Source organism: Polypterus senegalus, chromosome 4 (genome assembly GCF_016835505.1).
Source record: "Polypterus senegalus isolate Bchr_013 chromosome 4, ASM1683550v1, whole genome shotgun sequence".
Lineage (NCBI taxonomy): Eukaryota > Metazoa > Chordata > Cladistia > Polypteriformes > Polypteridae > Polypterus > Polypterus senegalus.
In genome coordinates this window covers 149,435,163-149,452,076 of record NC_053157.1, presented here as the reverse complement: position 1 = coordinate 149,452,076, position 16,914 = coordinate 149,435,163, and the positions used below count along the sequence as shown (strand labels likewise).

Sequence of the window (16,914 nt, the reverse complement as noted above, 5' to 3'; positions counted from 1 at the left end):
CACTAAAGAGTACTGAACACATTGTCATGCTTATGGAAACAGTTTGAGACAACTTTTAGTTTGTGACATAGTGGGTTATCATGTCGAAAAAAGCCATTAGGAAATGGAAAATTGTGGTAATGAAGAAATGCACAATCTCAACTACAATAATCCGAAAGGCTATGGCATTCAAGCGATGTTGATTGGTATTAATGGTCCCAATGTGTGCCAACAAAACTTTCCAGAACACCATTACACCACCATAACCAGCCTACATTATTGATACAAGGCAGGTTAGGTGCATTAATTCCCGATTTTGGCATTAAACCATGACCTTATCATCTGTGTGGCTCAGTAGAAATCGAGATTCATCAGACCAGGTTACATTTTCTCAGTGTTCAAATGTCCATTTTTAGTGAGCCTGAGCTCACTGCAGCTTCTACTTTCTATTCTTGATTGACAAGAGTGGAACCTGACATGGTCTTTTGCTGTTAAAACCACTCTGCCTGTTGTGCATTCTTAGATGCTTTTCTGCTCACCACAGTTGTGCAGAGTGGCCATCTGAGTAACCATGGCCTTTCTTTTAGCGCAGACCAGTCTAGCAATTCTTTTCTGAACTCTTATCTGCAGCACTGCCACTCACTTGATGTTTCTTTGTTTTTTGCACCATTCTGAGTAAACTGTAGAGATTGTGGTATGAGAATATCCCGGGAGATGAGCAGTTACAAAAATACTCAAACCAGCCCATATGGCTCAATCAATCTCATGCCATGGTCGAAATCACTACGATAACATTTTTTCCCATTCCGGTGTTTGATGTGAACATTAACTGAATCTTCTTTGACCTGTATCTGCATGATATTTTGCAGTGTGTGTTGATGACTGGCCGATTAGATAATTGCATGGATGTTGTACAGGTGTTCCTAATGAGTTGTCCAGCAGGTGTATGTATAGAGTATATAAATACACACGCACACATACTGTATACATGTATATACAGTATCACCTATTGAATATTATGCTAGTCAAGCTAACTGGGCGTTTCTTAGTTTTACTAATAGTATGACCACAGGGTTTCAATATTACATCTATTAGGACACTCAGTAGCCTATAAACATGTAGCTGGGAGGCAACTCAAGACAAGGATGCCAAGTGTTTTGTTACTTAAAAACACTCTGTTTTTAAGCAGAGTTGGAACAGACTGTGCTACTACACCCTCTGAAGCACTACTTGGACAATATTCCAGTGATAATGGCAGGAAAACTGCAATTAACAAATAAAAAGAGAGCATTATTACCCTTAGGAGTGTTTTTCATTTACCAGTCAGGTTAGGTTAGGGAGCATGCACTGGTACAGCGTGTTGCTGCACCCATCTCACAACGAAACAGCTTGGGATCCTGGTTGGCAGCCCCCCAGGCAAACACGCAGTCCAGTCACACCCTCAAGAAATAAACATTCATCTGCCACAGCCAGGTGTGTTATGTGGGCGTCCCCCTGACCTGGTCCAGCCTCTTGGTTCCTCAACATTGAGAATTCTGTGAGCCAGATCACCCTCGGGAAATCGCTCCACATGGCCATACTTCTGTAACTGTAACCCTCACAATACAGGTAATATGCATCCTTTGGGACTCCATGAGCAACCTCTTATTCAACACAAAGTCAAACCAGTGGTACCCAAAGATTCTTTGAAGAGACACAGTACCAAAGGAGTCCAATCTTCATCTCAGGTCACTGGATAGCGTCCATGTCTCACAGCTATATAGCAACGCAGGAAACACCAGGACTCTAAAGACTTTTACCTTTTGCATAGATATCAGGAGTGCCACACACCCCTTTCCAGTGACCTCATGACCTCCCACACTCACCAATCTGTCTACTGACTTCACAGGAAGAGTCACCAGAGACATGAATTTCAGTGCTGTGGTAAGTAAACCTCTCAACAATGTTGACAGTCTCTCCACAGACAGACACACTGCTGACGGCTGTGCCCAAGAGGTCATTAAAGGCCTGATCTTGGTTTTTATCGAGGTCACTTGCAAGCCCAGACACTTAGACTCTTTGCACAGTCTCTTGAGAGCCCCAATCAGAGCCTCCATTGACTATGTGAAGATCACAGCATCATCAGCAAAGTCAATATCAGTGAATCTTTCTTCGCCAACAGATGTCCCACAGCCGCTGGACCCCATGACCCTGCCCAAAACCCAGTCCATGCAAGCACTGAACAGAGTATGAGCAAGAAGACAACCCTGACGAACCCCAGAATCAACTCGGAAAAACACAGAGGTTCTGCCTCCACTCTGCACAGCAAATTGCAAAAACTGTTCTAAATTGTTCTTTTCACTGGTAGTTTGTGTGTGTGTGTATATTTTATATATACAATCATGGCCGAAATTATCGGCACCCCTGGAATTTTCCCAGAAAATGCACCATTTCTCCCAGAATATTGTTACAATTACAAATGTTTTGGTATACACATGTTTATTTCCTTTATGTGCATTGGAACAACACAAAAAACAGAGAAAAAAAGCCAAATCTGACATCATTTCACACAAAACCCAAAAACTGGGCTGGACAAAATTATTGGCACCCTCAATTTAATATTTGGTTGCACACCCTTTGGAAAAAATAACTGAAATCAAGCACTTCCTATAACCATCAACAAGCTTGTTACACCTCTCAAATGCAATTTCTAACCACTCTTCTTTTGCAAACTGCTCAAGGTCTCTCAGATTTGAAGGGCGCCTTCTCCCAACAGCAGTTTTGAGATCTCTCCATAAGTGTTCAATCGGATTTAGATCTGGATTCATTGCTGACCACTTCAGAACTCTCCAGCGCTTTGTCTTCAACCATTTCTGGGTGCTTTTAGAGGTATGTTTGGAGTCATTGTCCTGCTGAAACACCCATGACCTCTGATGCAGACCCAGCTTTCTGACACTGGGCCCTATATTGCACCCCAATATCTTTTGGTAGTCTTTAGATTTGGAGCAAAACAGGCAACAAAACATCACCAAAACATCATAGAACCTCCACTATGTTTAACTGTAGGTACTGTGTTCTTTTCTTCACAGGCCTCATTCTGTTTTCTGTAAACAGTAGAATGATGAACTTTACCAAAAAACTCTACCTTGGTCTCATCTGTCCACAAGGCGTTTGCCCAGAGGGGTTTTGGTTTCCTCAAGTACATTTTGGCAAACTCCAGTCTGGCTTTTTATGTTTCTGTGTCAGTAGTGCGGTCCTCCTGGCTCTCCTGCCATAGCGTTTCATTTCGTTCCGATGTCGGCGGATAGTTCGAGCTGACACTGTTACACCCTGAGTCTGCAGAACAGCTTGAATACGTGTTGAAGTTGATTGTTAATCCACCATTCGGACTATCCTTCGCTGCAGTCTTTTATCAATTATTCTCTTCCGTCCATGTCCAGGGAGATTAGCTACAGTGTCATGTGTTGTGAACTTCTTTCTCTGTTTTTTTGTGTTGTTCCAATGCACATAAAGAAAATAAAAATGTGTATACCAAAACATTTGTAATTGCAACACATTTCTGAGAGAAATGGTGCATTTTCTGGGAAAATTCCAGGGGTGCTGATAATTTCGGCCATGACTGTACATTGACTGTACATTGGCCATGACTGTAGGTTTAGGGAGGACGTTTTAAATGAGATGCAGTTATTACACACTAGAATTACCAGAGCCTATGAAAAAAAATCGTAGATCCGATCCACCTTAAATTGCTTCGCACTTCTCCATCGGCGTCTTTTGTCCTATAAATGTGTCGATAAGCAGCAAGCAGCCTGCTATCACATCCCCTACCGCCGCACAGTTTTCTCAGCTCAAGGCTGTTTACCTGTGTGTCAGTTGCTTGGAGTTGTATAGAGTGAGAAGTCAAGTAAAATCCATCCCATCCATCCATCTTCCAACCCGCTGAATCCGAACACAGGGTCACGGGGTCTGCTGGAGCCAATCCCAGCCAACACAAGGCAGGAACCAATCCTGGGCAGGGTGCCAACTCACCGCAGGACACAAACAAACATCAAGCACACACTAGGGCCAATTTAGAATCGCCAATCCACCATGTCTTTGAACTGTGGGAAGAAACCCACGCAGGCACGGGGAGAACATGCAAACTCCATGCAGGGAGCACCGGGGAAGCGAACCCGGGTCTCCTAACTGCGAGGCAGCAACGCTACCACTGCGCCACCGTGCCGCTCACCAAGCAAAATCACACCTTTTATATCGTTATTTGGAACACATGTATTTCATGTGTGTTCCGTGTCTACAACAATCATGTACAGTAAACACATCATTAAAACAGAAACGTTTTTCATTTTTTAGTAATAACTGACAAAATGTAGACATGAAGTGTATGATGTTTTAAGCCTGAATTCCAAATATCAGATAAACACTTTCACAAAAGGTACAAATATAACAGAACAAATGCGCTTCTATTCAAGAATATAACTGCAGAAAAAGAACCCGTGTTAGGATGCGACATTGACACGAATTTGCTACAACCGCTTCGGTGGCGCAACGGTATCAGCTATTGACTGGTAATCAAAACGTCATGGGTTCGCCCCCGGACGTGTCCGTTTGGAGAAGTGAGCTGCTCTTATTCTTACTATTTTAGAATAAAAACATACATTTGATTTCTAGTCTGTAACAGCCGCTGTAAATGTATGATACTTGTAAAGGTTAGCTTCATTTTTTTTTAATTCAGTTTTATTCTCTCTTATTCTCCCATCTGACACTGCTGTTTTCACATAAAGACGTGCTATAGCTCTGCAGTCTACTTGTGACTTCACGCTGTACAAAGTAAGTAAATAAACCAAGGTAAATAAGTAAATAACATTCGATCTGGCTCTTATATACAAAGTACAGTGATGGCAGCTTCCACCTGCAGCTATAGACTCTTCAGTACGTAAGCGACTCTCCACGCTAGTGTTTAGATCTGGACAGTGCATGTGCTGAAAACATTAACATTTATATGTTACTTACATGTTTGCCTAAAGAAGAGGCCTGAGTTGCCTTGAAAGCTTGCATATTATAATCTTTTTAGTTAGCCATTAAAGGTGTCATTTTGCTTGACTTTTTATTATGTTACTTACATCAAAGCCAGATCGAATGTTATTTACCTTAATTTATTTACTTCCTACAGCGTAAAGTCACAAGTAGACTGCAGAACTTCCTGCGTTTGATCGACACGGGTATGCTCAAAAAATATGTGCAATGCCACGAAAAGTGCCCGCTGACACTACAGTACGCAAGCAATCATACAAGAATGCAGTTAAACTTTTTTTTTTGGAGCACATACACCGTCCAGATCTACAAACTAGCTTGGAGAGTCGCTTATGTACTGAAGAGTCTATAGCTGCAGGTGGAAGCTGCTGTCGCTGTACTTTGTATATAAGAGCCAGATCGAATGTTATTTACTTATTTACCTTGGTTTATTTACTTACTTCCTACAGCGTAAAGTCACAAGTAGACTGCAGAGCTAGCATATCTTTATGTGAAAACAGCAGTGTCAGATGGGGTGGGGGGCGGTAGGATCATGAATGCGACTAAGAGAATAAAACTGAATAAAAAAAAAAAAAAGAAAAAGCTAACCTTTACAAGTATCATACATTTACAGCGGCTGTTACAGACTGAAATCAAATGTATGTTTTTATTCTAAAATAGTAAGAATACGAGCAGCTCACTTCTAAAAATGGACATGTCCGGGGTCAAACCCGTGAAGTTTTGATTACCAGTCAACAGCTGATACCGTTGTGCCAACCGAAGTGGTCGTAGCAATTGCGTGTCAATGTCGCACCCTAACGCGGGTTCTTTTTCTGCAGTTATATTCTTGAATAGAAGCGCATTTGTTCTGTTATATTTGTACCTTTTGTGAAAGTGTTTATTTGATATTTGGAATTCAGGCTTAACACATTATACACTTCATGTTTACATTTTATCAATTATTACTAAAACATGAAAACGTTTCTGTTTTAACGATGTGTTTACTATACATAGATTGTTGTAGACACGGAACACACATGAAATACATGTGTTCCAAATGACGATATAGTATTTATAAAAGGTGTGATTTTGTTTGACTTCTCCCTCTATACAACTCCAAGCAACTGACATGCAGGTAAACAGACTTGAGCTGAGAAAACTGTGCAGTGGTGGGGGATGTGATAGCAGGCTGCTTGCTCCTTATCGACACATTTACAGGACAAAAAACGCTGATGGAGAGGTGCAAAGCGATTTAAAGTCGGATGGATCTACAAATTTTTTCGTAGGCTCTGGAGATTCTAGTGTTAACAGTGTGCAGGAATGCTGGGAGAAGAATAGCAAAGTTATATTAAGAGTAGGTGAAGAGATGTTGGGTAGGACGACAGGAAGGAACCCACCTGGGGACAAAGAGACATGGTGGTGGAAGATAGAGGTGTAGGATATGATAAAGGTCCCAGAAAGACATTTTCTCATTTTGTCCTTTGTCGCAACAAGAACAGAGCTCCAGTTGATGGAACCTTTTGTTATATAGTATATAACCATATATAAATACAGAAATACAAATACTGTGCATATGCATTTGCAGTATATACAATTCTGGCCCATTTACTACATAACTGAAATGCCTGGACCAACCATTAATAGACACAAACTTATCTAAAGCTTAAGCATAAGTATAAGCAAACTTATCTAGATGGCAGGCAGATTTGCCATTTTCTGTTTGGGTAGCAAATTCACTCGTAAACAGGCTGCTTGTTTCAAGCTGGGGGTGACTTATCTTTAATTATTTTTTCACACATACCATACAGATTTTGATAATTTCCTGCTACATTTGTCAACAGCTTGTTAGGTAAATTTTGATTCAATTCTGACGAGGCTGTGCCAAACAATGTGTTCTGTAATGTGTGTCACACAAGCTAAAATGCTTTTCTATATGCAGAAAAAATTATGATATGATCCTACAATTGTCAACAATTCAACTAAAATAACTGTGGACTCTGTGGGATGCAATTATTTAGTCAGGATTGGTACTTGAGAGGCATCTTATTTTTATGACAGTTCACGCTTCAGATCACACTGTGTAGGATGTCATGAGAAAGCTCATTCTAACAGCAAATTTGAAAGCTTGCCTTATTTTATATATTTTGAGCTTACTGAGGCGTGTCTAGCAGTCAGACTCCAACAGAAGACAGACCAAAGCTTTGTGAATAGTGCTGTTAAGTTATATTCATACATTGAAAATAAATAAATATATTTTTTTAGGTTTATTTAGAATCTTCACATCTCATTGAAATATGTTCAATGAACTTTTGCTTTGTGCCATGTAACATTCTAATAATCTAATTATTTTACAATACTGTACGTCAACATGAATGAGAATGAAGCATGCAAAATGAAAAAGAAACACAGTTCTCTACAATGTTACTTCATGTTGACAGTATACATTTCCAAACTTACCTTCCTTTCTCTTTGCCCAAGTTGCCAGGCTTTGCATACTTTTTAGTAATTTCTTCTTTCAGCTTGATGTGCATTGGTTTCCTAGAGGTCTCCAGTTTCCTTTAAAATACAACAATGTCTCCATTGAGATTTTTGCAACTGTGGCCATTGTTCATGTCAACCAACTTTTACATTTTTATTAGCAGCATTTGAAATCACTTATACATGATCAATTTCTGTAGTTGGAAGTCAGATATAAAAGTAGCATTATGCAGAAAAATACATTTACAATATTACTCTCAATCAATGATAAACAACATAAGGTTAATTGGACGTTCAATGAAGACAACATGCAAACATAAAATTAAATTGTTAAAGGATGAGTTTGGTATTTTTAAAAATGGAAGTTATAGCTTCACAACCATAGTATATATTATCTTAGTACATGAAATTAAAATATAACTAGCCAGCTCTGGTGTTTTATAATTGAGCTTATTGGTACCAGGGTCCCATTGTAAAAAAAGTCTTAACACTTACCGAATACATCCATTTGCCAAAAATGTTATTGAATATTGATTCCTATCTTGAGGTTATTATTGTCTACTTTTCTACATATCATTGATATTGGGTATTGACACCCAATGTCAATAACAGCTTTTGGTGATGACTTTCTGAGGGGAAAACATGGCACGGCATGAAGAAAGTGAAAGAAGTGAAGTTCAAAGTTGGTCTCTTTCAAAAATGGTTGAATTAAGCATAAATATTTGATTTTTTACTCTTTAACCCTCTTAAAAAACAACAAGGACTCATTATTTTGTAATATGTATAACCTAAAGATAACTCTAGGATGCTGGCCTTAGAGGCAAATGAATCTGGCAAATAAAAAGAAAAGACTAAAATTGAAAAATATGGAATTACCCAAAAGTCCATTTAGCACATTTTAATCTTTTCTTTTCACTGGCATTTGGCTCACAGAAATGTCACACAGATCTGAGGAAATTCAACTGCTCTGTACTGTTAAATTCCTTGCTTCTGCATAAACCGTCATTATTTTAATATTTTTTTAAGCATTTTCTTTAAAGTCCTTATAGTTTTAAATAAATAGACACATCAAATTGCACATTGATTCCTGTAAAAAACAAGTTCAACAGTGGTATTTTAACCTTGGTGCTGTGGAAGTATATTTCCAATGTTCAGATTTTAAATTAAAATATTGTTCTAGTTTGCAAATAAGATTTCACACCTTTATTACTTGTATGAAATCAATGAATAGAAAAACATCCAGCAATGATCTTGAGGATAAGTCAGAAACATAAATCTACATGTAAATATTAACTTAATATTATTTGCTATACATAATATTTTGACTAGGGCAGGTTTAATTCGTAGCTTGGTCAAAACTGAGGTTTTATATGGGCTGATTGTTATAAATGAATTTACATAGCTGTTTCTAATGAGATACTGCCAAAACGTCCAGGGCTGATTCCTGCTCAAACTCCTAAGCTGCGGACAGAGGCTCTGAATATTTTGCAGAAGGTTTCTGAACTGCAAAACACCTCTGCAAGAACGTAACGAGCTACATTCCATGAAAGTGTATTTTTGGAACATATATAGAAATAGCCTCGGAATGAATGCAGCAGTAAGGTGCATGGAATCCCTTGATATGAAACTATTGCACGATGTCGTATGTTGCTATTGTGCAATATACTTGATAAAAAATATGCCTGTACAAATATACTGTATCTAAGACAATAACATATTTATTTCCTTTATTAACACAGCTGACACTATAACTTTATTTAAATGAAACAAAAGAAATAAAACACTATGTAAAACCAATAATGCTTTTCAAACAGATGGATGGATGAATGATCAGATGGATACAATATTCACCATTAAGACATTTTCAGCATCAGCAAAAATTTTAATTTTGCAGTGCTTAGTGCTGCTGCTTCACAGTTCCAGAATCCTGTTTAAACCCAAGACCAGTGTCTGTGTGGAGTTTGCATGTTTTGTTTATACATGGATTTTATTCCAGGTGCTTCAGTTTTTCTCCCCACAACCATAAAGTATGTGTATTTGGTTGAATGGTGACTCTAAAACTATCATAATGAGAGTGTGTACATTAATGGGCTCCCCTTCCATACAGTATTAAGTCCATTGTATGTGCCCAATGTTCCCGAACAGGTCCTGTCCTGCCTCAGCCCTGACATAGATTAGGAATGTTATGTTGCTATTATATTTGTTTAATTGTGTTACAGAAGGAGCTAATTTGTAAGTTTTGAAGGGGCATAATAATATTGTCCTATAATAAATGTGTTGTGTTGTACCCAGTGCTGCTGAGACTAGGAAAAGCTGCAGCTCTTTTGTTTTTCTGTGTTTAATTGATGATGTAGTTCCTATCGCAAATAATTTACAGAATGTTTCAACAACATTTTTTTGATCTATCCACCCCTAATTTTGTATGAGTCCTCTTGTACAAGGCTATAGGTGGAAAAGCCTATGTCTGTGTTTTTGTTTGTTACATTTTGTTTACTGCAAATATTGTAATGTTCTCTTTTTCCTTCTTTATCCTCTGTTTAAGTTTTTGCTCTGGTCCCTTTCCCCAATTTTCGACAATTAGGCTATTTGGATTAAATGTAAAGAGCCCTATCTATTTCTCCCGTTTGGCTTATTTTTCTGTTAGCATTAGCTTTCTCCCTGCTTTGTTGTTCAACTTAGGGCCTTTTTGATTTTTGCTAGGGCTGAATCAAAACACTCCATAATAAACAAACAACTAGTGTATTGTGACGTTTTAGTATTTTGAAAGTTATACACACCATCCCCAACTTCCAATAGCATGTTTGCAAAAAGAAAAAAGGTCATGTAAATTTTAAAAACCACTCTTTATTTTCCTATATTTATTGTTGTACAAATAATTATTTTCAGTTTACCTGTGAAAAGTCAATAACCCATTTACTTACATTGAGCTAAGAGAGAATCACAATAGATTAAATGGAAAAAATGTGACAGCCATGGAGATAATTTGCAAAAGAAGAGAAAAAAGAAACAGCAGTGTGCCACACCTCTTTGTCTTAACTGTGATTCCACATACGTAACCTTTCTCAAACATGAAACAAAGACATTAACTCAAAACAAGCCTGTACAAGAATTATAAACATTGAATTTTGAACAACATTCTCATAGAAAGTGCATTCTAACAATGTTTTCTTTTCAGAACAGAATTAATTATTATTTAATATTTTGTATTAGACAAACTAAACCAGTACATCAATTAGACAATGGTGGGTGTAGGAGATAAAGGCTGGGAAACTGCCTTTGGTCCTGTGTTATTTGGAGCAGGAACTAAATGAATTAACAGCAGGGGTAAATCAAGTACCCTCAGTAGCCAATTTCTTACCTATTGTCAACGGCAGGAATCATACAGTATGTTTAGTGCACACATACAGCACAGGCATTGCGCCCATGCAGCATGTAAGGTTTAACAACTTCAAACAAACATGCCTGCTTCTGCTTTGTTTGTGTGTATGTGGTTAAATTATATTGCTGTAAAAATGATAAATTACATATACTCAACCTAACTTCTAATCCGTTGGAGTTTCACTAAGAATATGTATGTGATTTAAAACTGAATTTACTTCCAGTCATCCAATGGTCACAGTACTAACAACACCTACATTAACAAAGATGGAGGAAGGGAGAGACAGAGAGAGATAGACAGAGAGAGAGAGAGAGAAAGAGAGAGAGAGAGAGATGGAGATAGAGAAAGAGAGTGTTCTAAAAACTGCTTCATTGTGTCTTTGAGACTATAATATAAGTCAAACTACTTTTCCACAGTGCATTTTCCAACTGTGAACTGCATTCATTGAGGCAATTGCTCCAAGGAAGAAACAGACTTATTTTTTAAACTCTTCCTGTGACCTAGAAGACATAACCTTTCAGAAACATAAAACTACTTTGTAAGCTTGTAGCATCTCAAAGTTATTGAGAAGAATGTATTATGCTTTTGTGTCACAAATCCAATTATAACTTTTCTGAGTTGTCACAGACATATTCTTCTTAGAAAAATGGAATGAAATTAGTGAAATACTCCAGTCTTTGTCACAGGGGCAAACTTGACAGACAGACATTTTTCGATAAATAAGCTGAGGAATTGGGGGGCATGCATACTTACACAAAGTATTGGCCAAGCTGACGTTTGATATTTCTGAAAGCACAGATGCACCTTTTAAAGTCTTATATTGTTGCAGTTAAGTTCTTGCCATGCTTTGCCAAACATAAAAATAACATGTATACTTTTATTCCTTGTAAAACAAAAGTTTAGGGTGCTGGATGGTTGCAAATGAGAAAATCTATGACTGTGTTTTAGGCTCTCTGCCTCACCTCCTAATACTGTAATATAGATGGCAAGCCTTATCAATAACATATAGATGATTATTTAACAAATTCTACACAATAGTTATATATATATATTGCGGCATGCGGCTGGGGGTGGTACCCAGCCAGGATGCCCAAGAGGACCAGAGGAGGGCTTGTGCCTCCTCCAGACCACGAGGGGTCGACTGCCCTGGTTGCGTTGGGGACCACGGGTGCAGAGCTTGGAAGCTCAACCCTGTTGGGACCCATGGTCATTGCCAGGGGGTGCCCTGGTGCCTGGAGAGCCCTGGACCTCAGCACTTCCACCACACCCGGAAGTGCTGGGGGGGAGAAGACTGGGGACACCCTGAGTGCTTCTGGGTGAGCAGCCGGCACTTCCGCCACACAGGGGAGTGTCTGTGGAGGAGTGTCAGGAAGCACCTGGAGCCCATCCAGGCTTGTATAAAAGGGGCCACCTCCCTTCATACAATGACTGGAGTTGGGCAGAAGTAGACAGGAGTCTTATTGGAGAGGAGTGGAGGTGGCCTGAAGAAGGCAGGCACTGGAGATATATATATATATATATATATATATATATATATATATATATATATATATATATATATATATATATATATATATATATATATATACAAACACAACACCAAAAATAAAGTAAAAAGATATGTAATTATTACATTATTAATAATGTATACTATACTGTACTACTGTAGTTACATACAGAGTTTTCAAACCCACTGGTGTAGCTACGGCCTTATATAACTAAGGGATTCCCTGCTATTTTTCTTGATATTCCTTACTGTTAACTCGTTAAAAAATATTTAAGCATGGTATTTTTTTTAAGTGTTACTTAGCCTAGGGAGTACATCTTGAATATTCAAATTCAACAGTGCTCAGCAGTTACTAATTCTGGACAACTGAAAATTAAAAAAATACCTTGGGGCTTTGAAAAAATGGAAAAATGCAAAAAATTCTGGCATAATTCGTGTTGTATAATCCACATTTCTGGAATCCATTCATGTGGTCAAAACATGCAAGATGTGTGCAATTTTTGCTTCAATATTATTAACCATTTCTTCCTGGAAAAGGTGGTTTCATAGTATACAGAAAAGATTTAATTTCCACCACAATGCTGTGCGTTTGATTTGAAGATATGCTTCTCCCACCTTTCATTGGTCATGAGTCCTGTTATTAATTCAGATGCACTGCATTTTGGGAATAACATCATTCTTTACTAGTTGCAAGACATTTCCATTCAATTATTGATGACAAATGTGCAGATCCGGAAATTATGAAGACTGAATATAATTCCTTTTGAAGAGGAATAAAATTGCAGATTTATTAATATAATACAACCAAGTAAAACATTCCCCAAATAATTAATTGAAGATATTTTATTTGGGTACTTATAGGCTATATGTTCACAAGATATATATCATATCATTATGCTAAGACTGGGACAACAGTGTTTGTTAATTACTTTTAATTCCATATTCTGTATACAATTTTATCTTCTGTAAGATTAATATCTATCTTTCTAGATAATTTCTGTCTAAGTTATGTTCCTTTACTTCTTTTGTCGGCATATAAAAAAGAAAGTTTATTTGATTGTGATTCATTGGTGCATATTTGTATTTATACTTTTACTTATTGACCCTCTTACACTACAGACGTAATGCTGGAATATGTTTTACTCTTACTACTAACCTGGTTTTTCTTGCAATCATGATTTTCAAATATATTCTAACAGATTTTCCACACACACATATATATATATATATATAATATATATACAGTAATCCCTCGCTATATCGCGCTTTGACTTTTGTGGCTTCACTCTATCGCGGATTTTATATGTAAGCATAACTAAATACTGTATGTAACGCAGATTTTTTGCTGCTTTGCGGGTTCTGCGGACAATGTGTCTTTTTACTTCCTGTACATGCTTCCTCAGTTGGTTTGCCCAGTTGATTTCATACAAGGGACGCTATTGGCGGATGGCTAGGAAGCTAACCAATCAGTTCCTTGGTTAAGTTCCTGTGTGCTGAATGCGGTGTTAACCAGGAAGTCTTGTCTCGCTCATTGAGCATCAACGTGTTTCGCTATGTAAAGAGTTAACTTTTGTGCTCTTTTGTGTTATCTTTGTGCATAGTCAAGCCCTTCATTATGGCTCCAAGACGATCTGCTCCTGCTTCAGGGGCTGTGCCCAAGCGCCAACGGAAGATGTTAACGATTGCCGAAAAGGTAAATGTTTTGGATTTGTTGAAGGAAGGGAAAAGCTACACCGCTGTAGGACGCCATTACAGCATCAATGAGGCTACGATTCTTTTTATTTAAAAAGTAGGAAAGGAATATAAGATCTATGGCCGCAGTGTCCTTCTAACCTGGGTGCAAAACGAGTTGTAAGTGGATGTAATAAGGCAGTAGTCTGGATGGAATCTGCTTTAGGGATTTGGATTGAAGACTGCCGGAAGAACAACAATGGCGGTGCTACACAGTCGCCTGAAGTGGCTCCTTTAGAAGGGCTGTAACGCTCTCCTTTGTTGAGCAGTAAAATTAAACTCATCGTTATTGGACAAGTCATTGTGTCATTGTTGGTGAGTAACCATAATGAATTTTCTACTTACAGTACTTTGTACATGTACGTACGTTTAGTGTCACTGTACACACATTTACTGTATACAAGTTTTCTTGCATTGTACGTATTTATTGCTGGTGGCCTGTCTATCGTAATGGCTGTAACATATGTGATATCGGAGACACTCGATATCTTTAAAATAATATTTAGGTTTTACTGTGTATAAAGAGTGTGTTTACATACATAATTTCAATGATTCTTACCTAATATCTAAGAGAATACAAATGGATTATGCTGTATAACTGTGCAGGGAATATTTATAAACAGTGTGGGAGAGTTTATAAGGGCTTGAAATAAATAAAAATAAGCATACTAGCATATGGTTTCTACTTTGCTGATTTTCACCTATTGTGGGGGGGAGGGGGGTCGTATTTGGGAGGGTCTGGAACGCAACCCCCGCGATCAAGGAGGGATTACTGTATACTAGATATTAAGCCCGTTACAATAATGGGCACTAGAACAGTACTGCAAAAACATTAGTAGGAACAGTCTATATTAAATGGTGAGGGACCTTGACATTCTGTTTGTTGTGTTAATTTTTTTTTTGTCAAAAATATTTTTGCAAGAAGCCTAAAGTAAAATAATAATACAAATAAAATAGAATCGTATATGACAATACAGTAAGTATAATTAATATTGCCTTAGTGTAAAACTTTGTAACAATCTGTAATCTAGGCCATTCACTGTGTGTCCAGCTTCCAGTGTGTGCGTCCATGGTGCTGTGCACATGGGCGGGGCATGGTGCGATGTGCTGCGTTGCCCCAAGCATGCGCACTTCACTAGAAGACACACACACGGACACCTGGACGCACACAGGGGTTTTATTATAGAGGATATATATGTGTATATATTGTGAACGGAACCCAGGAACAGACAGGCAGACATGTTGTAATCCACCACCACACATTTATTTACAACACTACTATTTACAAAAGTCAGTGCACACAAACCCCTAAGTCCAGGCCTCTCTTACTCTTGCCTTTCTTCGGGCCGCCTCCACTCTCGCTCCTCTTGCTTTGTCCTCCTTCCACCCGACTCCAGCCTCGAATGAAGGGAGGTGGCCCCTTTAATCCTCACCCGGATATGCTCCAGGTGCTCCCCGGCAATCACCCGCCGATACGCCCCTGTGTGGCAGAAGTGCCGGCTGTACTCCCGGAAGAATTCCGGGTGTCCCTGCTACTCTTCCCCCCAGCACTTCCTGGAGTGGCGGAAGTACTGAGGTCCAGGGTTCCCAAGGCATTGGGGCACCCCCTGGTGGTGACCACGGGCCCCTACAGGGTTGGGCTTCCATGCCTTCAACCCGTGGCCCCCATCTAATCCAAGGCGGGCGCACGCCCTCTTCCGGTCCTTCATGGAGTCCCGGCCGGGTCATCGCCCCTGGCACCTCTGACTATATATATATATATATATATATATATATATATATATACACACACACACTACTGGAATATACCACTGTAATATCATTACCTTTTTTAACTTACCCTTTATCAATTCCATTAAATTGTGTTGCTTGTGTTGGCCTGGAACATATGGCATCAAGTATGGAAATCAAGTCATTCTCCAGTGAAGTAGGAAGCAGTAATCGTAATACTTCAAGCAAAATATTTGCTGGTATCTGGGCTTGCTTCACAAAGTCAGCGATCAATGCAAGATCCTATAATATACAGTAGGTGAAAGAAAACACATTAAGTCACATATGAAATAATTTATTGATTTCCTTAAACATTCCTTAAAGGTTGCATCACAAAGCTGATATGATAAAAATCCCTCCCAATTTTTTTTCAAATCACCTAAATATATGAATATAAATATATATATATATATATATACACATACTGTGTGTGTATATATATATATATATATATATATATATATATATATATATATATACATACATATATATATATACTAGCAAAATACCAAGGCTTCGCAGGAGAAGTAGTGTGTTAAAGAAGCAATGAAAAGAAAAGGAAACATTTTGAAAATAACGTAACCTGATTGTCAATGTAATTGTTTTGTCACTGTTGTGAGTGATGAGTGTTGTTGTCATATATATATATATATATATATATATATATATATATATATGTATATATATATATATATTTACACACACACATAAACATATATATATATACATATATACACACAAATACATATATATATATATACACATACATACACACACACATATATAAACATATATATACATATACATACATATCTACATATATACACACACAGCTATTTCAGATCAGTGAAATACGCTGTTTGTTAAAACGGTTGACTCGCTCTTTACGCAATAACAAATCAAATCATTCAGTTGTCTTTGCTCATATGTCATTTTAGAGCTGGACGCCTGGCATCTTTTTTTGGCCACAAGTTCGTTTCTGTTTGGTGTGAGGTTCTGTGTTGTGGAGATTCTCAGGATGGATTGCAGGTGTTCATCAGTGAGGCGACTACTGTGTGTTGTTTTGTTAGTCTTTATCACT

General features: G+C 38.1%; 1 protein-coding gene across 1 annotated transcript in view; it reads right to left on the bottom strand.

The window, feature by feature from the left end:
• Nucleotides 1–16,914, bottom strand: part of LOC120527721 (limbin-like) — a 220,501-nt gene that overhangs the window by 5,158 nt on the left and 198,429 nt on the right. Inside the window, exons 20-21 of the mRNA XM_039751471.1 lie at nucleotides 15,904–16,076; nucleotides 7,426–7,524 (exon numbers count right to left, since the gene is read on the bottom strand). Coding sequence (XP_039607405.1) covers nucleotides 7,426–7,524; nucleotides 15,904–16,076 — 272 coding nt within the window. The remainder of the gene's footprint in view (nucleotides 1–7,425; nucleotides 7,525–15,903; nucleotides 16,077–16,914) is intronic.